Raw genomic sequence first — 25,633 nt, forward strand, 5'->3', positions numbered from 1 at the left:
TGTGCACATCTCACATTTTTTTCTTTTAGTTTATTAGTGATTAAAAAAAAAATGCAGAAACCGGTCATTTACTTACAATGCGTTTGTCTGTGAGGGTGTATGCAGAGTACGTCGGGATGAATGTGGAAGTATGTGGGTATGCAGCTCTGCACTTATTGGACTGGTTGGTTTGTTTACTATTGATTAAATGTAAAAATAAATAGTAATCTACACGCACAATAACATGAGAAATATAAATCCGACACAGAAATGAAAAGATATTGTTAAATCTATAAATGAAACATGTACAATAAAAATGGTATCATAACACATAAGCTGAATGCATAAAATTTCATATGACTCGGCTTTTCAAACTAAATAAAAATATTTGAAAGCATAAATATGGAAAGGATGAGAATTTATAAATAGGAATTAGCAAATACACACACACACACACACACACACACACACACACACACACACACACACACACACACACACACACACACACACACACACACACACGCGCGCGCTCGCGAATGCAACTATCACCCGTTCTAATCCCTCAAACTACCGTCCTATTGCTCTAATTTCCTGCCTATTTACAGTTTTTGAATCTATGCTCAACAGAAAGATTCTTAAAGATATAGCACTTCACAACCTTCTATCTGATCGCAAGAACGGGTTCCGTCAAGGCCGCGCTACTGGTCATCTTCTGGCTTTCCTTACTAAGTATTTTAGAGATTTTGGTGAAACTTTTCCTGTTGCCTTGGACATATCAAAAAAACTTTTGATGAAGTCTGGCACAAAGCTTTAATTTCCAAACTACCCTCTTACGGCTTCTATCCTTCTCTCTGTAACTTCCTTTCTGACCGTTCTATTGTTGCTGTGGTAGACAGTCACTGTTCTCCCAAATCTATTAACACTGGTGTTCCTGAGGGTTCTGTCATTTCACCCTCACCTCACTGCCTCAAAAACTCAATTCCTCCATCTATCAACTCGACACAACCTTCCAGACAACTATCCCCTCTTCTTCAGTGACACACAATTGTCCCCTTCTTCTACACTGAACATCCTTGGTCTGTCCTTTACTTATATTCTAAACTGGAAACTTCACATCTCATCTCTAGCTAAAACAGCTTCATACCGCTCTTCATCCCTTTCTCTGGTAAACTCTGGAAACTCTCTGGCTGCTTCTGTATTTCCTCCACCTTCCTATGACTTGAACTCCTTCAAGAGGGAGGTTTCATGACACTTATCTTTCAATTTTTTACTACCTTTTCGGGGACTGGCATCTCAGTGGGCCTCTTTTTAATTGGATTTTTCTTGCGCTTGATCAATATTCCTCCTAAAAAAAAAAAAAGCGCATATATACATACACGCACATCATAAAATCTAACACAAAATTTAACATCGAAGTGAGATCAAATATAAAATATATAAACGTACACGGTGAAAAGTATAGATTAAGTAAAAAATTCACGGTTTATAAAGCTCTTTAAGTCTAATTCCCTCCATTTGGTTCTTTTTCCCTCGATGCTGAAGCTTAATTAGAATACACGTTATGTAGTTTTTTTTGGTAACGGTGGTAAAAATGTGTTGTTCATTTCGAGCAAGCTTTTGAGGCTGCGAGAGAGAGAGAGAGAGAGAGAGAGAGAGAGAGAGAGAGAGAGAGAGAGAGAGAGAGAGAGAGAGAGAGAGAGAGAGAGAGAGAGAGAGAGAGAGAGAGAGAGAGAGAGAGAGACCAAAGACACAACAGACAGACAGACACAGACAGACACAAACACACAGACACACAGACACACACAGACAGGCATACAGACAGACAGACAGACAGATAGACAGGCAGACACAGACAGACAGACAGACAGACAAACAGACAGACAGACAGACAGACATATAGACAGACAGACAGACAGACAGACGGACAGACAGACAGACAGACGGACGGACAGACAGACAGGATGATGATGATGAGAAAAAGAAGACTAGTAGGAAGTAATAACATTAGTGGCGCTACTGGCAAAAGTAACAAAAAGCTGTGGAAAAAATAATCATAATAAAAATCAAAATACAAAAAACGTTGAATACAGTACTTGCACAACGTGTGTGTGTGTGTGTGTGTGTGTGTGTGTGTGTGTGTGTGTGTGTGTGTGTGTGTGTGTGTGTGTGTGTGTGTGTGTGTGTGTGATTTTAATATCTCCGTTTTTCTTCCAGTCTGCAAAATGAATCAAAGGAAAAAAATAAAAATATCAGATGATGATGATGATGATGATGATGATGATGATGATGATGAGAGGAGGAGGAGGAGGAGGAGGAGGAGGAGGAGGAGGTCGAGGAGGACGAATGATGCACCTTCCTATATTTCCTCCTCCTCCTCCTCCTCTTCCTCCTCCTCCTTCATCTCCTCCTTCTCAACCTCCTCCAACATCCCCTCCTCCTCCTTCACCTCCTCCCGGGCAGCCACCCCTCTTTCCCGTAAAATAAACTTAATGGTATAACGAAAATTGACTGGGCAGCTCCGAGCGCCACTGAGGATATTACAAAAGGCTGGAAAATATAAGAAGACGCGCTGTAATTACTTCTCTTTCGCTGCATAATAGGAAAATGGTGCAAAGATACTTTTTTGAAGGGAAGGACTAGTTCAGGTGAAGTGGATAGGGTTGAAGGAGTATAATTTTGTCTACTTATTCTCTCTCTCTCTCTCTCTCTCTCTCTCTCTCTCTCTCTCTCTCTCTCTCTCTCTCTCTCTCTCTCTCTCTCTCTCTCTCTCTCTCTCTCTCTCTCTCTCTCTCTCTCTCTCTCTCTCTCTCTCTCTCTCTCTCTGTGTGTGTGTGTGTGTGTGTGTGTGTGTGTGTGTGTGTGTGTGTGTGTGTGTGTGTGTGTGTCGGTCTTTGTCTTTATATTTCTATTCTGCACAAACATCCGTCCAGACACACTTTTCACACACACACACACACACACACACACACACACACACACACACACACACACACACACACACACACACACACACACACACACACACACAGGGATTTACTCACGCAAAAATATAAGTTTTTTTTTCAGCACACTTGTGAATAAAAGGAAAACATGATTATTTCTCTCTCTCTCTCTCTCTCTCTCTCTCTCTCTCTCTCTCTCTCTCTCTCTCTCTCTCTCTCTCTCTCTCTCTCTCTCTCTCTCTCTCTCTCTCTCTTTCATATTTTTTGCCTCTCCCCTGTAAGTAATTTTCGCAAAGTCTGCATCAAATAGCAACGATTGGTAATTAGAAAGAGCAATAATGTACAAGTTTGCGATGGAAAAGAGTCAAGTCCAGTAAAGAACCTGCTAATTGTCGCTCAGTAAATGCTCGCCAATTTCCATCTTGATTTTCTTTCCTATATTTTTTTTCCTACAGTTATCAAAGCCCCACTTTTTTCATCGCTAACTTCGTGATTTCAACGTTTTTTTTTCTTCAAACTCAATGATACGAGAATCTTGGGAGATAGTAACCAGAATTTTCTAAATACATTTATACCCTAATGTTAGGACAGATTTTACCAAAGCATTTCAGAAAATTTAGTTAGGAAAATAAACACACACACTAAACGAAAGAAAAAGAGAGTTTCATACAAGAACATTCATGAAATAAATACTTGAGAGAATGAGAAAAAAGAAAGAAGAAATGAAAAAATAACATATGTAAAAAAAAAAAGGAAAAGAAACACAACGGAAGCAAGGGAAAGCTCCATACAAGAACATGCTGGAAATTAAGTGTACCTGAGAAAATTAGGAAAAAAAGGGAAAAAAGAACATATATATATATAAAGTAAAAGGACAAATTAAGGAAATGAAATACAAAACGAAAGCGAGATAAACCTCCACACAAGAGTTGACTAAACATACTGGCAATAAACAACTGTCACCTGGGGGAATTAAAAAAGCAAAAGGAGATTGCATATAAAGTAAAAGAACAAAATTTACTAAAACAAACCCACAGACACTTGACGAAAGAGAAAGCTCCATACAATAACGTGCTGGAAGTAAATGAAGTGTACCTGAGAAAATGAGAGAAAAAAAGGAAGTGACTGTATATGAAGTAAAACGACAAATTTTAAGAAAAAAAAAAAACACATGCACTCAAGTAAAGCAAGAGAAAACTGCACTCAAAAACACACTAGAAATAAATTATTGCAACCCGGTAGAACGAGGCAGGTAAGACAAAGTGACATGTATATAAAGTAAAGGAAGAAAAAGATGGTCAGGTAAAGGCCAGGTTAGTCAGGTTCACAAACACTCGTAAAGGTCACGGTCCTCGCTACAAATTCCTGGAAAGACAAGTTAATTTTACGCAGAATGACCAGTATATCATTATGGGTGATTCTTAACTCAAGTCTTGCAACGTACATAATGTTTTCTTTTATTTCTCTGTTAGGAGAGAGAGAGAGAGAGAGAGAGAGAGAGAGAGAGAGAGAGAGAGAGAGAGAGAGAGAGAGAGAGAGAGAGAGAGAGAGAGAGAGAGAGAGAGAGAGAGAGAGAGAGAGAGAGAGAGAGAGAGAGAGATAACCAGCAAGCAAGACAGAGGAGACGGTCAGCTAACCAGAACAGCCAACCAGAACCGCCAACCAGAACAGACAATCCGACCAACCGACCGACAAAGGGACAGACAGACAGGCAGATAAGCAGACAAACAGACAGAGACAGCATGCCAGCCAAACAGCAAGACAAAAAGACAGGAAGGAGGAGACAGACAGAGGACAGTGAGTAAGCAGCATCAATCTCCCTATAAGAAAACCAGTTGATGCTGAAAGGGTAAACAAGTCGCCTCTGAGTTTCACTTACGCGACAAAATATGTAAAGGATCAAACAAAGGATAACGAGTCACTATAAATAACTAACCTCAGCACAACGTAGAAGGACGCAATACAAGACGCAATACAACACAGAGCAACAGACGAGGTGTTGTACAGAACAATATAGTATGACAGAAGAACGTAACACAAGAGAACACAGCACAGAACATGATACAACACAACACAATACACAACAAAAATAAAACAAAAAAAACAACACCGTGTAGTACAGAAAACAGCACAATGGAGTACAAAACAATACAGGGCAATGGAGAACAACGCAACACATGGCAACACAACACAACGTAAAAGAGCACAAATAAAACCATCACACAGGAGAACAACAGACAAATCCAGGTGGTCGCCGCCGTGCACAGCGCAACACAGCACCACACACAGCACTAAGCCACACATCACAGGGGACATAATAAACAAAGGCCGACAAATTGTGTTATTATAAGACAAGAACAAACTCAGATTACACTTTCCTAGTTCAACATGTACACACACACACACACACACACACACACACACACACACACACACACACACACACACACACACACACATACAAGGTGAGAGAGAGAGAGAGAGAGAGAGAGAGAGAGAGAGAGAGAGAGAGAGAGAGAGAGAGAGAGAGAGAGAGAGAGAGAGAGAGAGAGAGAGAGAGAGAGAAATCGTGAATATTTAAGAAACAAACGAGAAGCAAACCTATTCTCGACACGACATTCCTCCTCCTCCTCCTCCTCCTCCTCCTCCTCCTCCTCCTCCTCCTCCTCCTCCTCCTCCTTCTCCTCCTCCTCCTCCTCCTCCTCATCCTCCTCCTCCCCTTTCTATTCCCTCACATTTGTACATCCCAATTTCTACTGCATTAATTTTATCTCTCTTTCAATTCTTTCCATTTTTGTTTTTGGTTATTATTTCACCACTTCTTCTTCTTTCCTCTTACTTTTCATCCTCACCCTTCTCCTCATCGTCTTATCCTGCTTCACACTATAAATCCTCCTTCTCCTCCTCCTTTTTTCATCTTCGTCCTTCTCCTTCTCTTCCTAACGCAGCCAGGATCATTATGAACACAAAATTCGGGTTATTTGAAGAAGAATGTTTAATTAGTCATTTGCCAGAGGAAATAAAAGAGGGAGGTGCTGCACTTAACTGGGCGCAGGGTAAAGGAAAATGTAGGCGGGGAAGGAGGGAAAAGGGAAAGGAAAAACGGAGGAGGAGGAGGAGGAGGAGGAGGAGGTGTGAAGTAAATTTTTACAAAAGGCTATGGGTGTACGTAGCGGAGAAAGAGAGCATGGAGAAGAAAAAAAGAAAAAAAGGAAGAAGGAGAAGACAAAGATGTTTAATGTATAGAGGAGGACAATGGTGCAAAAAGGGCGAGGAGGAGTGGTAAGCAGAACAAAAAAGGAAGACCTGGAGAAGCAGAAGGAAGGAGAGAGGATATGGTATTCGTTAGGAAAGGAAGAGGATGAGGATGAGGAGGTGATGTGGGCAAAACAAACAGGGAAGGAAAAGTGGAAGCGGAGGAAGGGTAAGAGGAGGAGAATAATAAAGGAATGTGGAAGAAAGAACATAATAAGTGTCTTACGAAAATAACAAAGAACATACAGAAGTGCACGGGGGTGAGGATATTAAAGAATTAAGGTGAGGATGCGAAATTATGTAGAGAATAAAAACAAAAAATAAAACAACAACAAAAGATGGAGGAGGAGGAGGAGGAGGAGGAGGAGGAGGAGGAGGAGGAAAACAAAACAATACATGAGAGGACGAAGAGACAAAAAATCAAATAACTATGAATTCTATGATGATGATAATGAATATAATGATAATAACGATGATGATGATAATATTGATAATGATGATGCAAATGATGAAGACAAAGGCCTGGCAAATTCAAGAGAAAAAAATACAGTATGGAGAAAGAAAACGTGAGAGAGAGAGAGAGAGAGAGAGAGAGAGAGAGAGAGAGAGAGAGAGAGAGAGAGAGAGAGAGAGAGAGAGAGAGAGAATATGGGAGGATACGTAATGTGAAATGCTTATTGGATATTTCATTTTCTATTTCTTCTGTCTTTCACCGTTCGCTCTCCTTTTCATTACGCGCCCCTGCTGATTTGTGAGCTTAACTGTTAATATACGTGTCTTCTTATCTAATTATATATTGACTTTCAAGCAGTATCTCAGTTCATGCACCGAATCAACTATTATTTCAACGATATACGTATATTCATATTTCTAACGATTTATTTATATATCTTTGTGCGTGTATAAGTATATATGCGTACATACAACACCTGCAATCACGTGAGAGAGAGAGAGAGAGAGAGAGAGAGAGAGAGAGAGAGAGAGAGAGAGAGAGAGAGAGAGAGAGAGAGAGAGAGAGAGAGAGTGTGTGTGTGTGTGTGTGTGTGTGTGTGTGTGTGTGTGTGTGTGTGTGTGTGTGTGTGTGTGTGTGTGTGTGTGTGTGTGTGTGTGTGTGTGTGATTCACCTACGGTCGTCTGCTGGTCACTTAGCCAGCCGTTCCCCCACGGAAAGAGCTCAGATCTCATAGTGACCGATCTTTGGGACTGAGACTGAGACCACTCACACACCACACACCAGGACAGCGAGGTCACAATCCCTTGGGTTACATTGTTGCTAGATGAACAGGGACTACACATTAAGAGGCTTGCCAATTTGCCTTGCCGCGCCCGGGATTCGAACCCAGGCCTTTTTGGTTGTGCACCGAGCGTGCTAACCAACCACTACCACTACATACACTGTGTGTGTGTGTGTGTGTGTGTGTGTGTGTGTGTGTGTGTGTGTGTGTGTGTGTGTGTGTGTGTGTGTGTGTGTGTGTGTGTGTGTGTGTGTGTGTGTGTGTGTAACCTGTGCGATAGAAGCTTATAAGTTACAAATGATCTCATCTATATAAGGGAAGGAAGGAAGGAAGGAAGGAAGGAAGGAAGGAAGGAAGGAAGGAAGGAAGGAAGGAAGGAAGGAAGGAAGGAAGGAAGGAGGAGGAGGAGGAGGAGGAGGAGGAGGAGGAGGAGGAGGAGGAGGAGGAGGAGGAGGAAGAGGAACAGCAGAGGCAGGAGCAGCAGGAGATTGAGGAGTCTTAGGCAATCAGTTTGGATTATTAACTTAATGAAGAGGGTTGCTGGAGGAGCCAATAGTGTGCCGCCCACTGCGCCGCCACCCTGCCCCCGCCACACGTCCACACCATTCCGCGCACTGCCAACTCCTGTACCCACCCATCCCATCCGTGCCTTCACATACTATTAAGTGTGTGTGTGTGTGTGTGTGTGTGTGTGTGTGTGTGTGTGTGTGTGTGTGTGTGTGTGTGTGTGTGTGTGTGTGTGTGTGTGTGTGTGTTTTTTGAGGGTCAAAACTAATTTAATCCCAATTGACATTTTCCAGGAGGTATTAAAAAGTCAACGATCCCTTTGAAAAGTGCGAATTTTCTTGTTTTGCAATTTCGATCATAAATGACTGATTTTTGTATCAGTGCAAAGCTCTTTCGATAAAAACCGCTGACCTTCTAATTCTGGTCAGAGGTGAATATTTGGCACAATATTAAGGTTTTCATTAATTTTAGTAGAATATGGGAAGGTGAGGTGCGTACACCAAGCACCAGGGCACAACCACACATGTCGCGCAGCAGTCACACACGTGCTACTAATAATTACCGTCAACATGTCAGGCTGCAGGGACACAGGCCGCCACTGGGACAAGGGCGGCAAAGGGAAGAAATATCGGATATTGGACTAGTTCCCAAGGGCGCCACGCTCCCTGCGGTGAGGCAAGGGGCGACGACCCCCGGGTGGGCGAGGCAATGGAGGCAGCGAGTTTTTATTAGAGAAACATATCTTGCTTTGCATACATGAATATTTTCGGGAATACGGAGTAACTTTATATCCTCAGGTGCAAAATGTGTTTCCTGAGAGATAAAATCGGGGAGAATATCGAGGCGGGGTGCGTCTCTGATAGCCGGCTGCCCTCCACTCCGCCCCAGCCAGCCGTCCACGCCTCCACGCGCCACAACTGCCCGGCGCATAAAAAACAGCCATCCAATCACCTCAGCCATCAACGCGCGTCTCCGATCACAATAAAATCCGGAGTGAAGACCTGCTGTTCCTCACTCACGGCGCTCAGACGCATACCAACCCTTCACCGCCTTCCCTCCACCAGCTTCTGTCCCACTCACTCACTCACTCACTCACTCACTCTCTCTCTCTCTCTCTCTCTCTCTCTCTCTCTCTCTCTCTCTCTCTCTCTCTCTCTCTCTCTCTCTCTCTCTCTCTCTCTCTCTCTCTCTCTCTCTCTCTCTCTCTCTCTCTCTCTCTCTCTCTCTCTCTCTCTCTCTCTCTCTCTCTCTCTCTCTCTCTCTCTCTCTCTCTCTCTCTCTCTCTCTCTCTCTCTCTCTCTCTCTCTTCTCTCTCTCTCTCTCTCTCTCTCTCTCTCTCTCTCTCTCTCTCTCTCTCTCTCTCTCTCTCTCTCTCTCCTTCTCCATCTCTCTCCGCTGCTCTATATCTGCATATGTTATTTCCGGGGTCCCTGCGTCACCCCGTGCCCTCCCTTAGCATAATGAAGCCACTGCGCTCTAGTCCTTGTAGAGACAAACACCTGGGGACGTGATTAATGCAAACAGTGCCTCCTGTGTGTGTGTGTGTGTGTGTGTGTGTGTGTGTGTGTGTGTGTGTGTGTGTGTGTGTGTGTGTGTGTGTGTGTGTGTGTGTGTGGATAAGTGTTTTACGAAAGACATCGATATGTATGATTAGTGTCTAGTGAAAAATTTCTTCTTTCGTTCTTCCCTTGAGCGCGCGCGCACACACACACACACACACACACACACACACACACACACACACACACACACACACACACACATACAAATTAAATATGAAGAATCAAGAAGCTCCAATGCAGTATTTTTACAATCTCTCTCTCTCTCTCTCTCTCTCTCTCTCTCTCTCTCTCTCTCTCTCTCTCTCTCTCTCTCTCTCTCTCTCTCTCTCTCTCTCTCTCTCGTGATTCCAATCAGTCTGGCGATGCGAGAGTTTTTCTTACTCCACGGTTCGTTCTTCCACACTTTTCTTTCCCACGGTGACTGTTTTTCCTAGAGACAGCCTGACTCTCTCTCTCTCTCTCTCTCTCTCTCTCTCTCTCTCTCTCTCTCTCTCTCTCTCTCTCTCTCTCTCTCTCTCTCTCTCTCTCTGTCTCAGAACGAACCTGACTTGACGCGTGATTTAGTCTAAAGGAACTTCCAAACCGTACAACTTGCGGCAGAATCAAGCTAATGGAATCCAGGACTGCTTCCCTCCTCCTCTTCCTCCTCCTCCTCTTCCTCCTCCTCCTCCTCTATTTCTTCCTTCTCCTCCGTCTCATCGTGCTTGCTTTCTTTCTTTTATAGTTCGTGGTGTACATTTGACTTTTATTCTTTCCTCTCTCTCTCTCTCTCTCTCTCTCTCTCTCTCTCTCTCTCTCTCTCTCTCTCTCTCTCTCTCTCTCTCTCTCTCTCTCTCTCTCTCTCTCTCTCTCTCTCTCTCGTACTTGTTTATCGTCCTTTGTCACGTGCTTCCAGTCTCGTCTCTTTGTGAACATTATGGAAGTATAAATATATTAGACTCTTCTTTTCCTCTCCCTCTTTCTGGTCAGGATGCTTTTGGTGTTGCTGTTCTTGATTTTTTCTTTTTTTTTGTTATCTATTTTACAGTTACTTAAGCCGAAATAAATAAAGATTTAAAATGCCAGGGGTGGCAAAGCGCTTTGCTATCTAGAATTCGTAGAAATGTTTGCCATTTCTTACTTATTTACATGTACTTATTTTCATTTCCAGGTACGAGTTGCTGGTGTGTGTGCTTGAGGAGTAGAAAAAGAAACGAGTGAAATCAGGTAAAGTCTTTCTCTGTTTGTAGTGACTTCGTTTTGATGGAAAGAAATATCATCAAAGGGATCAGTACTATTATTTCAGCTTGTTTTTTTTTCTTTCTTATTTCAAATGAGAAACAATGGAAAAGTCATTTCAAGGGTCCACACACACACACACACACACACACACACACACACACACACACACACACACACACACACACACACACACACACACACACAGACACGAGAATACGCACCTACTGTGTGTCGAAAAATTTAGTACACAAAGTGGCGGGTGGGAGAGAAAAATTTCCAAGAAAAAACAATTAAGTACTAAATGCAAGTACACGCACGGAGCCATTAATTGACGTACACACACACACACACACACACACACACACACACACACACACACACACACACACACACACACACACACACACACACACACAGACCAATCAGCAAGGGGCAGCTTCCCAAGAAGGAAAGAAATTTACACGACCAACTTACAAACGTCAATTCCTTTCCTTTTTTCCTTCTCTTTCACCTTGGATCATCAGGGTTCTCCTCCTCCTCCTCCTCCTCCTCCTCCTCCTCCTCCTCCTCCTCCTCCTCCTCCTCCTCCTCCTCCTCCTCCTCCTCCTCCCTTCCCTTCCTTCCTTCTCATCTCAGTCCTTTTACTTTCTTAGTATTTTTCAAACCACCTTTTCTTCCACCATTCTTGTGCTTCTCTCTCTCTCTCTCTCTCTCTCTCTCTCTCTCTCTCTCTCTCTCTCTCTCTCTCTCTCTCTCTCTCTCTCTCTCTCTCTCCCTATTTTCGTCTCCTTTGCATTCTTTTCATAGTCACTACCGTTTCGTTAGATTTTTTTTCTCTGTTTCCCCTTCAATTTATTCTCTCCCTCCTTGTCGTCCTTCCATTCTCCTTGGTTTCACTCCCTACTTCCTCCTCCTCCTCCTCCTCCTCCTCCTCCTCCTCCTCCTCCTCCTCCTGTGCACGTGAACGATAATTTAGGTTCCTGAACAGTGTCGGAACCGTAAAGCACGATGCAGAGAAAAAAAAACGTAGTCGAAAAGTAAAGAAAAGAACGTAACTTCTGACTTTAGATTAAAAGGAAAGTTCACCTGCATTGCGTTTGTTTCGCTACTTTTTTTTCTCTTTGTGTTGCTGTACTTTTGTATTCGTATCCAAATGTTCGGTAGTCATTATTATGTATTTTTTTCCCTTTTTTTTTAGTTTTGTTTATCTATATTGGTAAGGAAAAGGAAGGTTTGGTTTTAAGTCTCTCTCTCTCTCTCTCTCTCTCTCTCTCTCTCTCTCTCTCTCTCTCTCTCTCTCTCTCTCTCTCTCTCTCTCTCTCTGTGTGTGTGTGTGTGTGTGTGTGTGTGTGTGTGTGTGTGTGTGTGTGTGTGTGTGTGTGTGTGTGTGTGTGTCTGGCTGTTTGTTTGGCTGTTTGGTTGGCTGTCTGGTTGGCTGGCTGTATGTCCAGGTTTGTGTGTGTGTGTGTGTGTGTGTGTGTGTGTGTGTGTGTGTGTGTGTGTGTGTGGGTAGGTGGGTGGGTGGGTGGATGTCTTCCTGTTTGTTTGTTTGAGAGAGAGAGAGAGAGAGAGAGAGAGAGAGAGAGAGAGAGAGAGAGAGAGAGAGAGAGAGAGAGAGAGAGAGAGAGAGAGAGAGAGAGAGAGAGAGAGAGAGAGAGAGAGAGACTATGAATGGGCGGCATTTAGATGAGCAGAGACATGAAGGATATACGTAGAAGGAGGAAGAGAAGAATGGACGGATGGAAGGAGAGTGAGAGAGTAAAAGGGATGGAAGGTAAAGAGGGAAGGGAGGGAGGAAGGAAGGAGGAGGGAACAATGTCAAACTTGAAAGGTGGTTGTGAAGTGTCAAAACTTTGGGCATCAATCGAGTCTTCTCCTCCTCCTCCTCCTCCTCCTCCTCCTCCTCCTCCTCCTCCTCCTCCTCCTCCTCCTCCTCCACTTCTTCCTCCTCCTATGTATAATATTACTGCCTATTTCCTGCCATGTACGTAATTAGTGGGTAAATAAATGGGCGATTTTTTATTGTTCTTTTTTTTTTTTTTTTTCTGTGACATTACTCCTCTTGTCGTACCAATCCTCCTCCTCCTTCTCTGCTGCTGGTACTACTACTACTACTACTACTACTACTACTACTACTACTACTACTACTACTACTACTACTACTACAAGGCAATAACTAAGGAAGAAAAACGTTAATAGAATAAACACTTCTTAAATATTTTCCATTCCTCCTCCTCTGTTCTTGTTTTCAGTGTTACATTACCGCTTTCTTTTTACCCCTTCGGTTATCTTACACTTAAAAATATAAATAAAACTTCCTTCAACTAAGTACTTCAACTGAGGCACTATGTTTTTTGCTGCCCCTCTTCTGCTTTTTGCCCGGTCTTCTTCTCCCCTTACTAGTCACTTAGTCCCTCCCGTTCTTTGCACAGTTTTGTCTCCATTAGTTATCTTAAGATCCTCGTCCTTTTCCTTCTCGCTATTACATGGAGTTACCCTAGACAGCTTGGTGTGAATGTAAAGGGGATGTTTACCTTTGACGGAGCATAGAGAGGTCACATCCGAGAGAGAGAGAGAGAGAGAGAGAGAGAGAGAGAGAGAGAGAGAGAGAGAGAGAGAGAGAGAGAGAGAGAGAGAGAGAGAGAGAGAGAGAGAGAGAGAGAGAAACACTCTTGGCAAGATTATCAAACATTTAGCAGCACTCTCAGTAATACAAATTATCTCTGAAACTTAGCCTCAAGGAAAGGTTGCATTAGCATTGTTGTAATTAAACTAAAAAGGACAAACGATGATATCTTGCATCTTTGAAAAAAAAAATAAATAAATAAAAAAAATGAACAAGAAAAAGCTGTATTGTGGGAAATGATGGAAAAGTATTCTACATGTCCTAAGACATAATTATTCAAGAAAGATCATTAAGTCTTATTAAATATATGGAGAAATAGCAAAGAGGCGTGAAGACGTGTGCCGATGAAGTAGAAGTGACGGAAAGGAAAGATTACGAAGAGTAGGTAGGGGGATAGAAATATTTATGAATAACAGACAAGCACTGGTGTGGTAATTGCATACAAAAAAAATATATATACAGAATCGTCACTTCCACTGGGAAATTTGCAAACGAAAAAGCGATGAATGATAAACAATGAAGAGTGATGTGTACGTTCTCTCTCCCCTTCCCTCTCCCGCTCCTGCTCCCTCTCCCCTTCCCTCCTCTCTCTCTCTCTCTCTCTCTCTCTCTCTCTCTCTCTCTCTCTCTCTCTCTCTCTCTCTCTCTCTCTCTCTCACTCACTCACTCACTCACTCACTCACTCACTCACTCACTCACTCACTCACTCACTCACTCACTCACTCACTCACTCACTCACTCCACCATCTGTATATATTTCAACACAGATCCGTTTTGCCGATGAGAGCAACTCAGTACAAAGTTAAAATGAAAACACTAAAATAAATAAATGAATATGAATACTCAGCTTGTACAGAAGGAAGTAATAATAAAAAAAATAAAAAATAAAATGGCGCCTGAAACACAGTACCATACAGTTTAAACATTCACTTCCCTCCTTTTTTAAAATAAATCACTTCAATTACTGTACACACTGAACTGAAAGACACGGAAAGTGGTAAAAAATAACGAAGGTAGATATTCAGGTTGATTGACCACTGAAGTATTAACTGTCGGTATCTCTCTGTCTAATATTACAGTGTTTTACTACAGTACTCTTCAATGACGCACAGTACACTATAGGCAAGGTGACAGTATAAAGGTCAAAAGAAGGAGAGATGTACTACCTACGTGCCTCGCTGCCTAATGCTTCAGTGGTCTAGTACAGTACTCTCCAATACCCTGTAACACACTATACTGCAGCTGGGCTGCAGTACAAAGCCCAAAGGGAGGGTAGAGAATGAAATGGTACGTGTAAGTGCATGGAAAACACCAACACACCATCACACCAAAAAATTTTCTCTCTCTCTCTCTCTCTCTCTCTCTCTCTCTCTCTCTCTCTCTCTCTCTCTCTCTCTCTCTCTCTCTCTCTCTCTCTGCCTCATGTTACTCATAATATTTTCATACACAAGCCTGTGATATCAACTGAGCTTTAACAAAAACTACACCCGCTCACCCATCCACCCACACACACACACACACACACACACACACACACACACACACACACACACACACACACACACACACACACAGATTATTATTACTTCCCAAATGAGTAACGCAAATGATGGTACGGAAAAAAAAAAAAGTGAGAAATGCGCTGTTGGTGGTGGTGGTGACGGGGTGGTGATGGTGGTGGGGGATGGTGGGTGGTGGTGGTGGTGGTGGTGATAGCGGTGGTGGTGATGAGGCCATCCATACATTATTACCACTGGTCTGGAAACTCCTACGCACATAATAGGTGTATAATTGTGAATGTTTTGCGGTTTTCCGTGTGCTATTTTACAGCATCAGTAGTAATGTAGTGGTGGTGGTGGTGGTGGTGGTGGTGCTGGTAGTGGTGGTGGTGGTGGTGGTGGTGGTGGTGGTAGAAGTGGTGGTGGTGGTGGTATTATTATTATTATTATTATTATTAGTAGTAGTAGTAGTAGTAGTAGTAGTAGTAGTAGTAGTAGTAGTAGTAGTAGTAGTAGTAGTAGTAGTAGTAGTAGTAGTAGTAGTAGTAGTAGTAGTAGTAGTAGTAGTAGTAGTAGTAGTAGTGGTGGTGGTGGTGGTAGTGGTGGTGGTTGCAGCATATAGTAGTAGAAGTAGTATCAGTTTACTAACAGCAGTAATAGCAGTGGTAATAGTGAAGGGAGAAGTAATATCAACAACAAAACACAACAGCAATACTAACAGCAATGACAATGATAAGGAAAATCAATGAGCACAATAACAGAAACAAGCATGTACAAATTATCACCATCATCATCATTAATTATTATTATTATTATTATTATTATTATTATTATTATTATTATTATTATTATTATTGTGATAATCATTATTATTACTACTACTATTATTATTACATGTGTTATTTTTCTGCGGAAGAGGACAGCCTATGAAGTGATTCTCTCTCTCTCTCTCTCTCTCTCTCTCTCTCTCTCTCTCTCTCTCTCTCTCTCTCTCTCTCTCTCTCTCTCTCTCTCTCTCTCTCTCTCCCCTTACGTAATGCAATGTAGGATTGAGATTTGCAGGTAATATTTCTAATGGTTATAAGCATCATCATATAATGCATAGGAAAGTAAGTGCGTAGTTACAATTCCAGAAAAGCAGGTGAGGGAGTTGAAACAAAGCACACGCATAAAAGAAACAGATTATAGAAGTAGATTACCATAAGTGTTACAACTAATGCTAATGAGATGGAGTCACTGTTCCGAAGACTTACACGATTTGCAATTCAAGAAAAGCGGGCAAAGGAATTGAAACATAAAACACGCGCGCTTAAGAACAGAATAGATTGTAGTAGCCGATTATTGACTATGGAGGATACAACTACTCTTATTGCTGTTATAATGAGATGGGTTTACTGTTCCGGAAACTTACATCAGTTACAATTCTGGAAAAAGCGAAGGTAAAACAAAACACGCGTGCCCTTTTCCCTGCCATAGCCTTTGTTAACACTGTGGGCACTAAGAAGATTGTTTCCAAGGTTACAGAAAGGAAAAAAAGAGTATGTAGATGATGAATTTTCTCTTCTCTAGGCCACATAACTATTTAAGAGACTAACATGTATCTAAAACGTCTCAGGTGGTTACAGGAAGATATTTGTCCAGAGGTGAATTGTTCCGACTCGAATTATTACACCTGCATCTACGAAATTCAGTAAAATCATATTATTAGCGGCGCATTAAGAGCATCATAATTATTAAAGTCTGATGAACTGGCCGCTTACTGGCGTGTGGAATGGGACACTAATACGGTCCCGGGGAATGTACTACTACTAGGTCTGAGGTTACCGAGATTCTGGGAAGGGAAGATGGAAGGAGAGAGCTTAAGGGAAAGATGGGAAAGTACCGGTCTCAAGAACACTGAAAAACGAGAAGGGGATGCTTGGAAAGTTTATAAGTAATGATAAAAAAAAAACAGGAAAGGAAAAGGATGAGAACAGTAAGAAAAACAAAAAAAAACACAAAGTAACAGAAGAGGAAGAGAACGGGGAGAGAGAGAGAGAGAGAGAGAGAGAGAGAGAGAGAGAGAGAGAGAGAGAGAGAGAGAGAGAGAGAGAGAGAGAGAGAGAGAGATGGAAGAGAGATGGAAGAGCAACGAGTCACAAAAAGTGGGGAACGAGAGGGAGGTGCTTGGAGGGTGATAAAAGGCATCAGGGAAGGAAAAAGCAGATGAGGTGATCCGGAAAAGATAAAAGAAAACGGAAGGAAAAGAAGAGGAAGCAGAGAAAGGGGAAAAGTAAAAGCAGACAATGAAAGCTGCAGGAAGGAAAGGGGAAGAGAAGGAATGTAGTAAGGAAACAGGAAACCAGATGAGAAAGAGGGAACAACAAGATAGACAGACAGAGAAGAAAAAAAGAAAAGAGGAAATAGAAATTAGACCTGATGAGATAGAAAAGATAGGTGAAAAGGCAAGAAAAAATCAGTTTACATGTCGTAGAAAACAGGGAGAGAGAGAGAGAGAGAGAGAGAGAGAGAGAGAGAGAGAGAGAGAGAGAGAGAGAGAGAGAGAGAGAGAGAGAGAGAGAGAGAGAGGATAAAGGACGAGAACTGGGAATGAAAATTAAGGATGACGGGGAGAGGAGCTTTCGCCTTAACTATCCTCATCCTACACCTCTAGAAGAATAAGTGGTGTAAGTTATCCACAGACACCCATCGCTACTACTGGTCTGCTGCTGTTTGTCCTTCCTTTGTGTTCCTTTCTGCAGGGAGGCGCCGTGATACAGAGCCGGTGTTAATAAAGCTTGCAGATGCGCTGAGGGAACCCAAGTGAAGTCTAAGTTTGTACTGTACATGAACTGCGCGTCAGGACGACAAAGGAGGAGTTTGAATAACTATGTAAAGTGAATTGTGCTAACTTGACGGGACAGGATGCGGAGGGAAGGGAAGGGAAGGGAAGGGAAGGGAAGGGAAGGGAAGGAAGGGTAATAAAATCGAAATGTAGGAGAGGGAATAAAAGACACAGTGGTAGACAGGGAGCAGAAAAGAAAGGTGAAAATATTTAATGAGTGGGAAAAATGAGAGAGAAGAGATGAAAGGAAGCGAAGCTGGATAATTAGAAGGAAGGGAAGAAAAGGAAAAGGAAGGGAAGGGAAGGGAAGGGAAGGGAAGGGAAGGGAAGGGAAGGGAAGGGAAAGTAAAGGAAAGCAAGAGAAGAGGGAATGGAAGGGAATGGAGGAAAAGGAAAAGGAAGGAAAGCGAATGGAAGGAAAGAAAGAAAGGAGGAAAAAGAAAACGAGGGATAAAAAAGGAAAGGAAGGGAAGGTGTGTGGACGATATACAGAAACAATAAATAATAGAGTGAAATACATTGACAAAGTAACCTAGGTCCTCTCTAGGAAAGCTTTTCTTCCTCCCCCTTCCACTTTCCCCTCTTCATTCCTCTTCCTCCCCCTTCCACTTTCCCCTCTTCATTCCCCTTTCTCCTTGTATTGCTCTCTCTTCATATTTTCCATTCCCTCACCGCTACGCCAGTCTTCGCCCTCTCCTCCCTTTTACTTTTCTACACCCCCTTGTGTTGGTTTTCCTATTCCCCTACTCGCTCTCTCCATTCTTGCGTCTCATCCCTTTCCTTTTACTACCTTCCCTCCCTCCTAGCTCCATTCCATTCCATATTCCATCTCCTCTCCCTTACCCCAAGCAGTCTTCTCCCTCTCTCCACTCCTTTCTATCTTCACATGATCCAGTTTTTCTAGCCGTCCTATGGTAGCGTCCTTGTGTGTTATTTGGTAGGTTGAGGTTCTGGTTCCGCTCAGGATATTAAAGATTTCATTGATAAGCGAGTTGTATGGTGTGTGAAAAAAAATCTCATTCTTACCAACAGATCAAACTATATACGATTCATATATGATCTCTGCGGGAAACTGAATACCCAGCACGTATTCCTTGAGACATTTGGTGATTTTGTCATCAGTGTGCCCTCCTTCAATATGCTCTGTCCTATTCTCTCCACATCCTTGTCCATCCTAAAGACAAAAAGCTCTTTCATTCTCACACTTCTTCTTTCTTGTCCCTTTAGTTGCCTTATCCTCAACACCTCCCAATCACTCTTCAATGCCTAATTCTGTCCTCTCCTCGCCTCTCCTCTCGAACACGCACTCTTCCGCCCCATCAAGGGAACAAGCACGCCAGAAAACTAAAACCAACACCAATGCTCTCATCAGAAAAATAAATGTACGCATGTTGGTTTGGACGCGATATTTGAGTAGAAATAATAAAAGTATCGTGTTCAGCGGCGTGATGTGTGCAAGTGTGTGTGTGTGTGTGTGTGTGTGTGTGTGTGTGTGTGTGTGTGTGTGTGTGTGTGTGTGTGTGTGTGTGTGTGTGTGTGTGTGTGTGTGTGTGTGTGTGTGTTGACTACTGCTGTTCCATTACCTGGCGAATGGAAGGATTGTGTGATGTGTTGTGATGTACTCTCTCTCTCTCTCTCTCTCTCTCTCTCTCTCTCTCTCTCTCTCTCTCTCTCTCTCTCTCTCTCTCTCTCTCTCTCTCTCTCTCTCTCTCTCTCTCTCTCTCTCTCTCTCACTCACTCTCTGTATCCCTTATATCTCTACTCCTCCCATTTCTCATTCATCGTTCTTTCGACACCATCCCAATTTCTCTTTATACGCTCCTATACGTTATCTCTTTGTCTCGTATTTCCTTCCCCTCTATCTACTTTTCCCTTTCTCTTCACCAATATGTTTACAAATAAACTATCACTTAATTACCTTTATATGTCCCGATCTAACTTATCTATCTCTGGACATGTCTACTCTCCATTACCTCAGTCTGCCCACCTGTATATCCCAGTCCTCCACAACCTGTTCTTTCACGCGATACACAAACTGTGCAAGGATGGCAGTGATAAATAGTAGGAGGAGGAGACAAGACAAGGAAGAGGAGGGAAGGAGGAGGTGAGAAGAAGACAAAGAAAAGCACGGGAAGGCTAGGAAGAGAAGACAAAGAGAAGAGGGAAGAGGTGAAAACACACGAGCTTGCGAATAACAAGCATTCTGCTGACAAGATAATTGCACTCGAGATCTACTCACACCCACATCCATCTACATACATCTGGGAGGAGAGAAAGGAGAGGAGGAGGAGGAGGAGGAGGAGGAGGAGGAGGAGGAGGAGGAGGAGGAGGAGGAGGAGGAGGAGGAGGAGGAGGAGGAGTTACAAAAAAGTTACATAGAAAAACAGGCCACAACAGACCTTGCGGTCCTCACGAGGTGACCTGACCTAGGATTACTAAGATGATAGAAGAAAAGGACAGGAAAGCAGAAGGCTCTCTCCCCACCGTCCACTCCCTCCGGCATAAGCCGTACTGGAAACAGGTCGGAAAGAAGTACATTACGGGGTTAGAGAAGAAAACAACCCGAAGGAAATTTTATAGTAAAGAAAAACAATAGATGAAATAAGGTGCCCCCATCCTGAAGGCAAGGAAGTTAATCACTAACAAACAAACGCTGTTAGCCGCGGATTGCAGGCGAAAATATTTATCAAGACGGCGTTTAAAAAGTCTCTACGGTGTTGCAGTCTATCACGTCTCGAGGAAGCTCATTCCATAGATTTACTACTCGATGGAAAAAAATAAAAAATTGATTCGTGAGAGTTGAAGGATTTCAACAATTTTGCAACCGTTTCCTCGCGTGTAATTTGAAGAGTCTATCGTGAAATGTTTACTGCAGTCCATGTTATCAATGCCTTTGATGACTTTTAAACACCTGTATTAAGTCGCCTCTTAGTCTTCTTTGTGTTAATAGGGAAAGATTTAATTCTTTAAGACGCTCATCGTATAATTTGTTTCTTAGGCTTGGTATCATTTTTGTTATTCTACGCTGAACTCTTTCTAAATTTATCAATGTCTTTCTGGTAGTAGAGGCACCATGCTTGAACGCAACATTCCAAAAGGGGACGGACTAAAGAGTTATGCAATGCGAGGATTGTATCCTTAGATTTATATTGAAAAGATCTACCGATTAAACCAATTACTTTATTCGCTTTCTTTACAGCTTCTGAACATTGTTGGCTAGATTTTAAGCTATTCGATATTGTTACTCCTAAATCAATTTCGTTGTCAACACTTCTAATTTGGGTACCATTTAAAATATACTTTGCTTTCTCGTTTCTATACCCTATGTGAAGCACTTTGCGCTTATCTGCATTAAAACTCATCTGCCAGGTTTGCCCCCACTCTGTCAATTTCTCAAGATTTTTCTGCATCTCTATTACTTGTTCGTTAGAGACTACGGAATTCGCTATTTTGATGTCATCAGGAAACTTCGACATTATGCTGGTAACACCCTCATCTATGTCGTTAATATAAACAAGGAAGAGAACAGGTCCTAAGACTGATCCCTGTGGCACCCCGCTGGTTACGTTAGTCCACTTGGATGCTTTTCCATTTATTACTACTCTTTGTTTACGGTTGTTTAGCCAGTTTTCAACCCATCGCAACACGTCGCCTTGGATACCGTGTGATTTTAGTTTAATCAGTAAGCGTTTGTGGGGGACTTTGTCGAAGGCCTTTTGAAAATCAAGATATATTATAATATATCTACCGCTTTACCCTCGTCATACTGGTTCAGAATATCATAGAAGAAGTCTAAGAGGTTCGTCAAATAAGAGCGTTTGTTGCGGAAGCCGTGTTGAGTATTTTTAATAAGTTGTTTTCTTCTAAGTGATTAACGAGTTTATCTCTTATTAGTGTTTCAAGAATTCTGCATACGACTGAGGTTAAGCTGATTGACCGGTAATTACATGCTAAAGATTTACTACCTTTTTTTGAAAATCGGAGTTACGTTAGCGAGCTTCCATTCATCAGGCATTGTACCGGACTGCAAGGCAAAGGAGGAGGAGGAGGAGGAGGAGGAGGAGGAGGAGGAGGAAGAGGAGGAGGAGGAAGAGGAGGAGGAGGAGGAGGAGGAGATGGTAGTAGTAAGCTTTTTTTTTTTTTTTGCATTCCTTTCTTTCGCCTTTCTTCGGTTTCTCCGCTTCCTCTCTCTTTCACGGACCACTTTCTTCCCATTCCGTTTGTAACTTTTTTTTCGTATCAGTACTGCACACACACACACACACACACACACACACACACACACACACACACACACACACACACACACACACACACACACACACTCTCTCTCTCTCTCTCAGACAATCTTACTTCTGTAACAGAAAAATGGTGGAGTGGAGATCTATGAGAGAGAGAGAGAGAGAGAGAGAGAGAGAGAGAGAGAGAGAGAGAGAGAGAGAGAGAGAGAGAGAGAGAGAGAGAGAGAGAGAGAGAGAGAGAGAAGAAAGTGGTGTCTTTTCAACATTTTCAGCTGATCGAGAGCAATTTGTAACAGTTAGTGTTTGAAAATTACTCCAGATTACGCAAAACTCCTGCAGGCGCTTGTATCATCTCCAGGTAATTGCATGTAACGCCAGCCCAACTCCCGAGTATCATCCAGATAATTTCAGGACTTGTTAAGACAATTTCGACACGGTACACTTGTGACACCTAGATTTTTTTTTTTTTTTTTTTGGGTGGGGTGGTTAGTTTCATGTAGCCTTTCTTTGAAAATACTTATTGCAAAAATAAATGAGCCTCTCTCTCTCTCTCTCTCTCTCTCTCTCTCTCTCTCTCTCTCTCTCTCTCTCTCTCTCTCTCTCTCTCTCTCTCTCTCATTTCTTTTATTATTTCAGTGGAGAACCAGAAGGAACAAAGATATTCCTTTTTTTCTCCCACATATGTATGTTGCATGATCTTGCTGCCTCTTTAAATGTGTAAAACAGGCAATTCTGTGTTTATGGGAACACGTTTAAGTTTTTTGGGTTACAACATATCTCCTGCAGTATTTCATGTACATGGACTGGTAAGAAGAATCAACTTTACCCTGATTCACGTTGGTTCGTGTTGATGGGCAAAGTTTTAACGAGACCAAATTGCTTTGCCACCTTCTCTGTCACGGCGCTTTAACAACTGACGCTGACATTCTGGTAACCCTTCACAATGATAAGTATTTTTCCTGTTGACTTCCTTTGTCTTCACTCATTTTGTGATTTTCTTTTTACTAAGTTTATCCACTTAGTCAGTGGCAGTAACTCCCTTTGAAAGAAGAATAGATGGGTGTGCTGCTAGTTGGTTGCTTCTTTGTCCAAACCGTAAGTCGTGGATGCGTACAGCTAGCCGAGCGAATAACTAACCAACGGAGGTGCAATTCACATTTATGTTACACCAGATTATGACAGCAGGTGGGAAACACGGACATGGCAGAAGGAGAACTAAACGAAAAGGCAAGATAAAGATTTTAAATTAGAAGGTTGCAACGGACAACAAGAAAAGACGAGAATAGTAGAAAACCTTTGTTCAGTATTGTAATTTTACGAACTGATGGTGAAACAGTTAATTTATAACCGCGGTCTTGGAAACAATTAATTGAGGCTTCCACTGTCTTAACGTTTCACTGGCCCTAACTGATAACCTTGATATTCTAAAAAATCAAACAACGGGAAATGCAAGTCTAACCTCCTTCACTTGATCCCAGTCTTTTTACCAAGTTACCACCTTCTACTCACTTGCTCCACGTACGCACATACAAGACACTCTATGTAATATTGACCGACAGAGTTCCTTACCTCGACGTTCGCCCCAGTTAAGACCAAATGAATGGCTGTTTTCAATTAGGTGTTCACATTCCTTACACTACAGAGACCACGTACTAGTATATCCATCGGGGGCGAGAATAATGCCTACTACTCAGCCTGGTGTTAGACTCTTGATACTTTACTACCACTCTGCCAGGGCTCGACTTTCTCAGCGGTCTTCTCAATTATTCCTCCTCAGATTGATGGTAAGGGGCAGAGAGGTGAAGGGAGGAAGAGAGAAAAGAAAATGGGAAGGATGAAAGAGAGGGAATAGGAAGCCAGTGAAGAGAGGAAGGAGGGACGAACTAGAGTAAGGGTAATATATAAGGAATGGGAAAGTAGTCGAAGGAAAGGAGAAGAGGTGAAGAGAGGAGGAAAGAAAAGGTAGGAAGCATGACAAAGAGGGAATAGAAAAACAGTGAAGAGTGGATGGAGGGAAGAAGTAAGAAAGTAAGGGTAAAGTACAAGGGATAGGAACGCAGTTGAAAAAAAAAAAAAAGGAAATTGATGGTGAAGGGAAAAGAAAGAAAATAAGATGGGAAGGGTAACAGTGAAAGGATAGAAAGGTAGTAAAGAGAGGAAGAAGGAAAGATGTAGGTGAAAGATAGGTGAAGAGAAGTAGATGATAGGGAAGAAGGGTGAAGGGAGGAAGACAGAAAAGAAGGAAGGAGAATGACATAAGAGATAAGGAAGTAATGAGGAAACGAAGGAGGGAGGAAGTAGAAAGACGATAGGCAAAAGGAGGGGAGATGGCAGGGAAGAAGGGCGAAGGAAGGAAAAAAAAAAAAAAAAAGGAAGAGTAACACATAGATAGGTGAGTGGAAGGTAGTGAAAAGACGAAGGAAGGGGTAAACAGGACTAAGGAAGGTGAACGAGAGGAGATTGTGAAGAGAAAGCATATAAAGAGGAAGACGGTATAAGATGATAAAAATGTAGAAAGGATGACACATAGGAAGGCAGTGAAGAGAAGAAGGGAGGAAGAAGGCAAAAGTGATACATAAGGAATGGTAAGGCAGATGAAGGGAGGGAGGGAGGGAGGGAGGGAGGGTGGAATGACATAGGGCCATATTCACAAATACTTCTGCGTCGCACCCCACTACTTGTAAAAATGCTCTACTTGAAGTTCGACGTGTTTTCAAGGACAGTCTTGCGGCTCTATAGGCAGATGGGTAAGATTTCTACATTATTAACATGAGAAACACTCTTGAGAATCCGGGTAATCATCTCTGTGGCCTTTGAAAACAGTCGTGGTGAAAGAGCCGAGCGTTTTAGAAAACAGGCCATAGAAGTGTAGAAGAGGAGGGAGAAACACGGAGGCTGCAATGTGGTGTTAACAGGTGCACTTTGCCCCCCGCCCCCATCCCCCTATCATATTACACGCTGGCACCCCACTCTTCTATATCAACAAAAATGACAATCAAGACTCTTCATGTACTCATCTTCATTCTTTGTCTCTTCTTTCCTCGTTGATCTTGTCCTCGCCTACCTCCTCACATTTCTCATTCTTTCACATCTGTACGTTTTATCCTTCACTATTTTCCCCCTACTTTTCTTCTTTTCTCGTCTTCCTTTTCCTCTCTGTATTCTCATTTATTCATTTTGCCCTTTTTTTTTCTATTCTGGAAACCGGAGAAGAGCAAACGGTGACAGGGGGAGGAGAGGTAGTCAAGAAGCATTAACAGAAAAGTAATGGCAAAGGTAAGGCTTGGATAGTTGAGAGAGAGAGAGAGAGAGAGAGAGAGAGAGAGAGAGAGAGAGAGAGAGAGAGAGAGAGAGAGAGAGAGAGAGAGAGAGAGAGAGAGAGAGAAAAGAGAGGGTAGGAGAAGGGAGATAGGAAAGGGGAGGGGCAGAGGGAGGGAGGAGGAGACGGGGTGTGTGTGTGTGTGTGTGTGTGTGTGTGTGTGTGTGTGTGTGTGTGTGTGTGTGTGTGTGTGTGTGTGTGTGTGTGTGTGTGTGTGTGTGTGTGTGTGTGTGTGTGGGTTGGTTGCCGTCATGCGTCTTGGCTTTCCTATTAAGATGGCAATTATTTATAGGATGCAGAAACTCTCTCTCTCTCTCTCTCTCTCTCTCTCTCTCTCTCTCTCTCTCTCTCTCTCTCTCTCTTTCCAGGAGTTTCAGATTACGAGGTTGTGTTCTCTAGTTTCTCAAGAGACACAAACTA

The 25,633-nt window shown here is 42.5% G+C and overlaps 1 protein-coding gene across 1 annotated transcript in view; it reads left to right on the forward strand.

Annotated features, from left to right (window-relative positions):
• The window catches only part of LOC135107421 (uncharacterized), a 110,322-nt gene extending 89,133 nt beyond the window's left edge, over positions 1 to 21,189 (forward strand). The window contains exons 9-10 of the mRNA XM_064017269.1: positions 18,881 to 19,043; positions 21,084 to 21,189. Of these exons, the coding sequence (XP_063873339.1) occupies positions 18,881 to 19,043; positions 21,084 to 21,189 (269 nt within the window). The remainder of the gene's footprint in view (positions 1 to 18,880; positions 19,044 to 21,083) is intronic.
• The last annotated feature ends 4,444 nt before the right edge of the window (positions 21,190 to 25,633 follow it).

The sequence above is a fragment of the Scylla paramamosain genome, chromosome 2 (assembly GCF_035594125.1).
Source record: "Scylla paramamosain isolate STU-SP2022 chromosome 2, ASM3559412v1, whole genome shotgun sequence".
Taxonomy (NCBI): domain Eukaryota; kingdom Metazoa; phylum Arthropoda; class Malacostraca; order Decapoda; family Portunidae; genus Scylla; species Scylla paramamosain.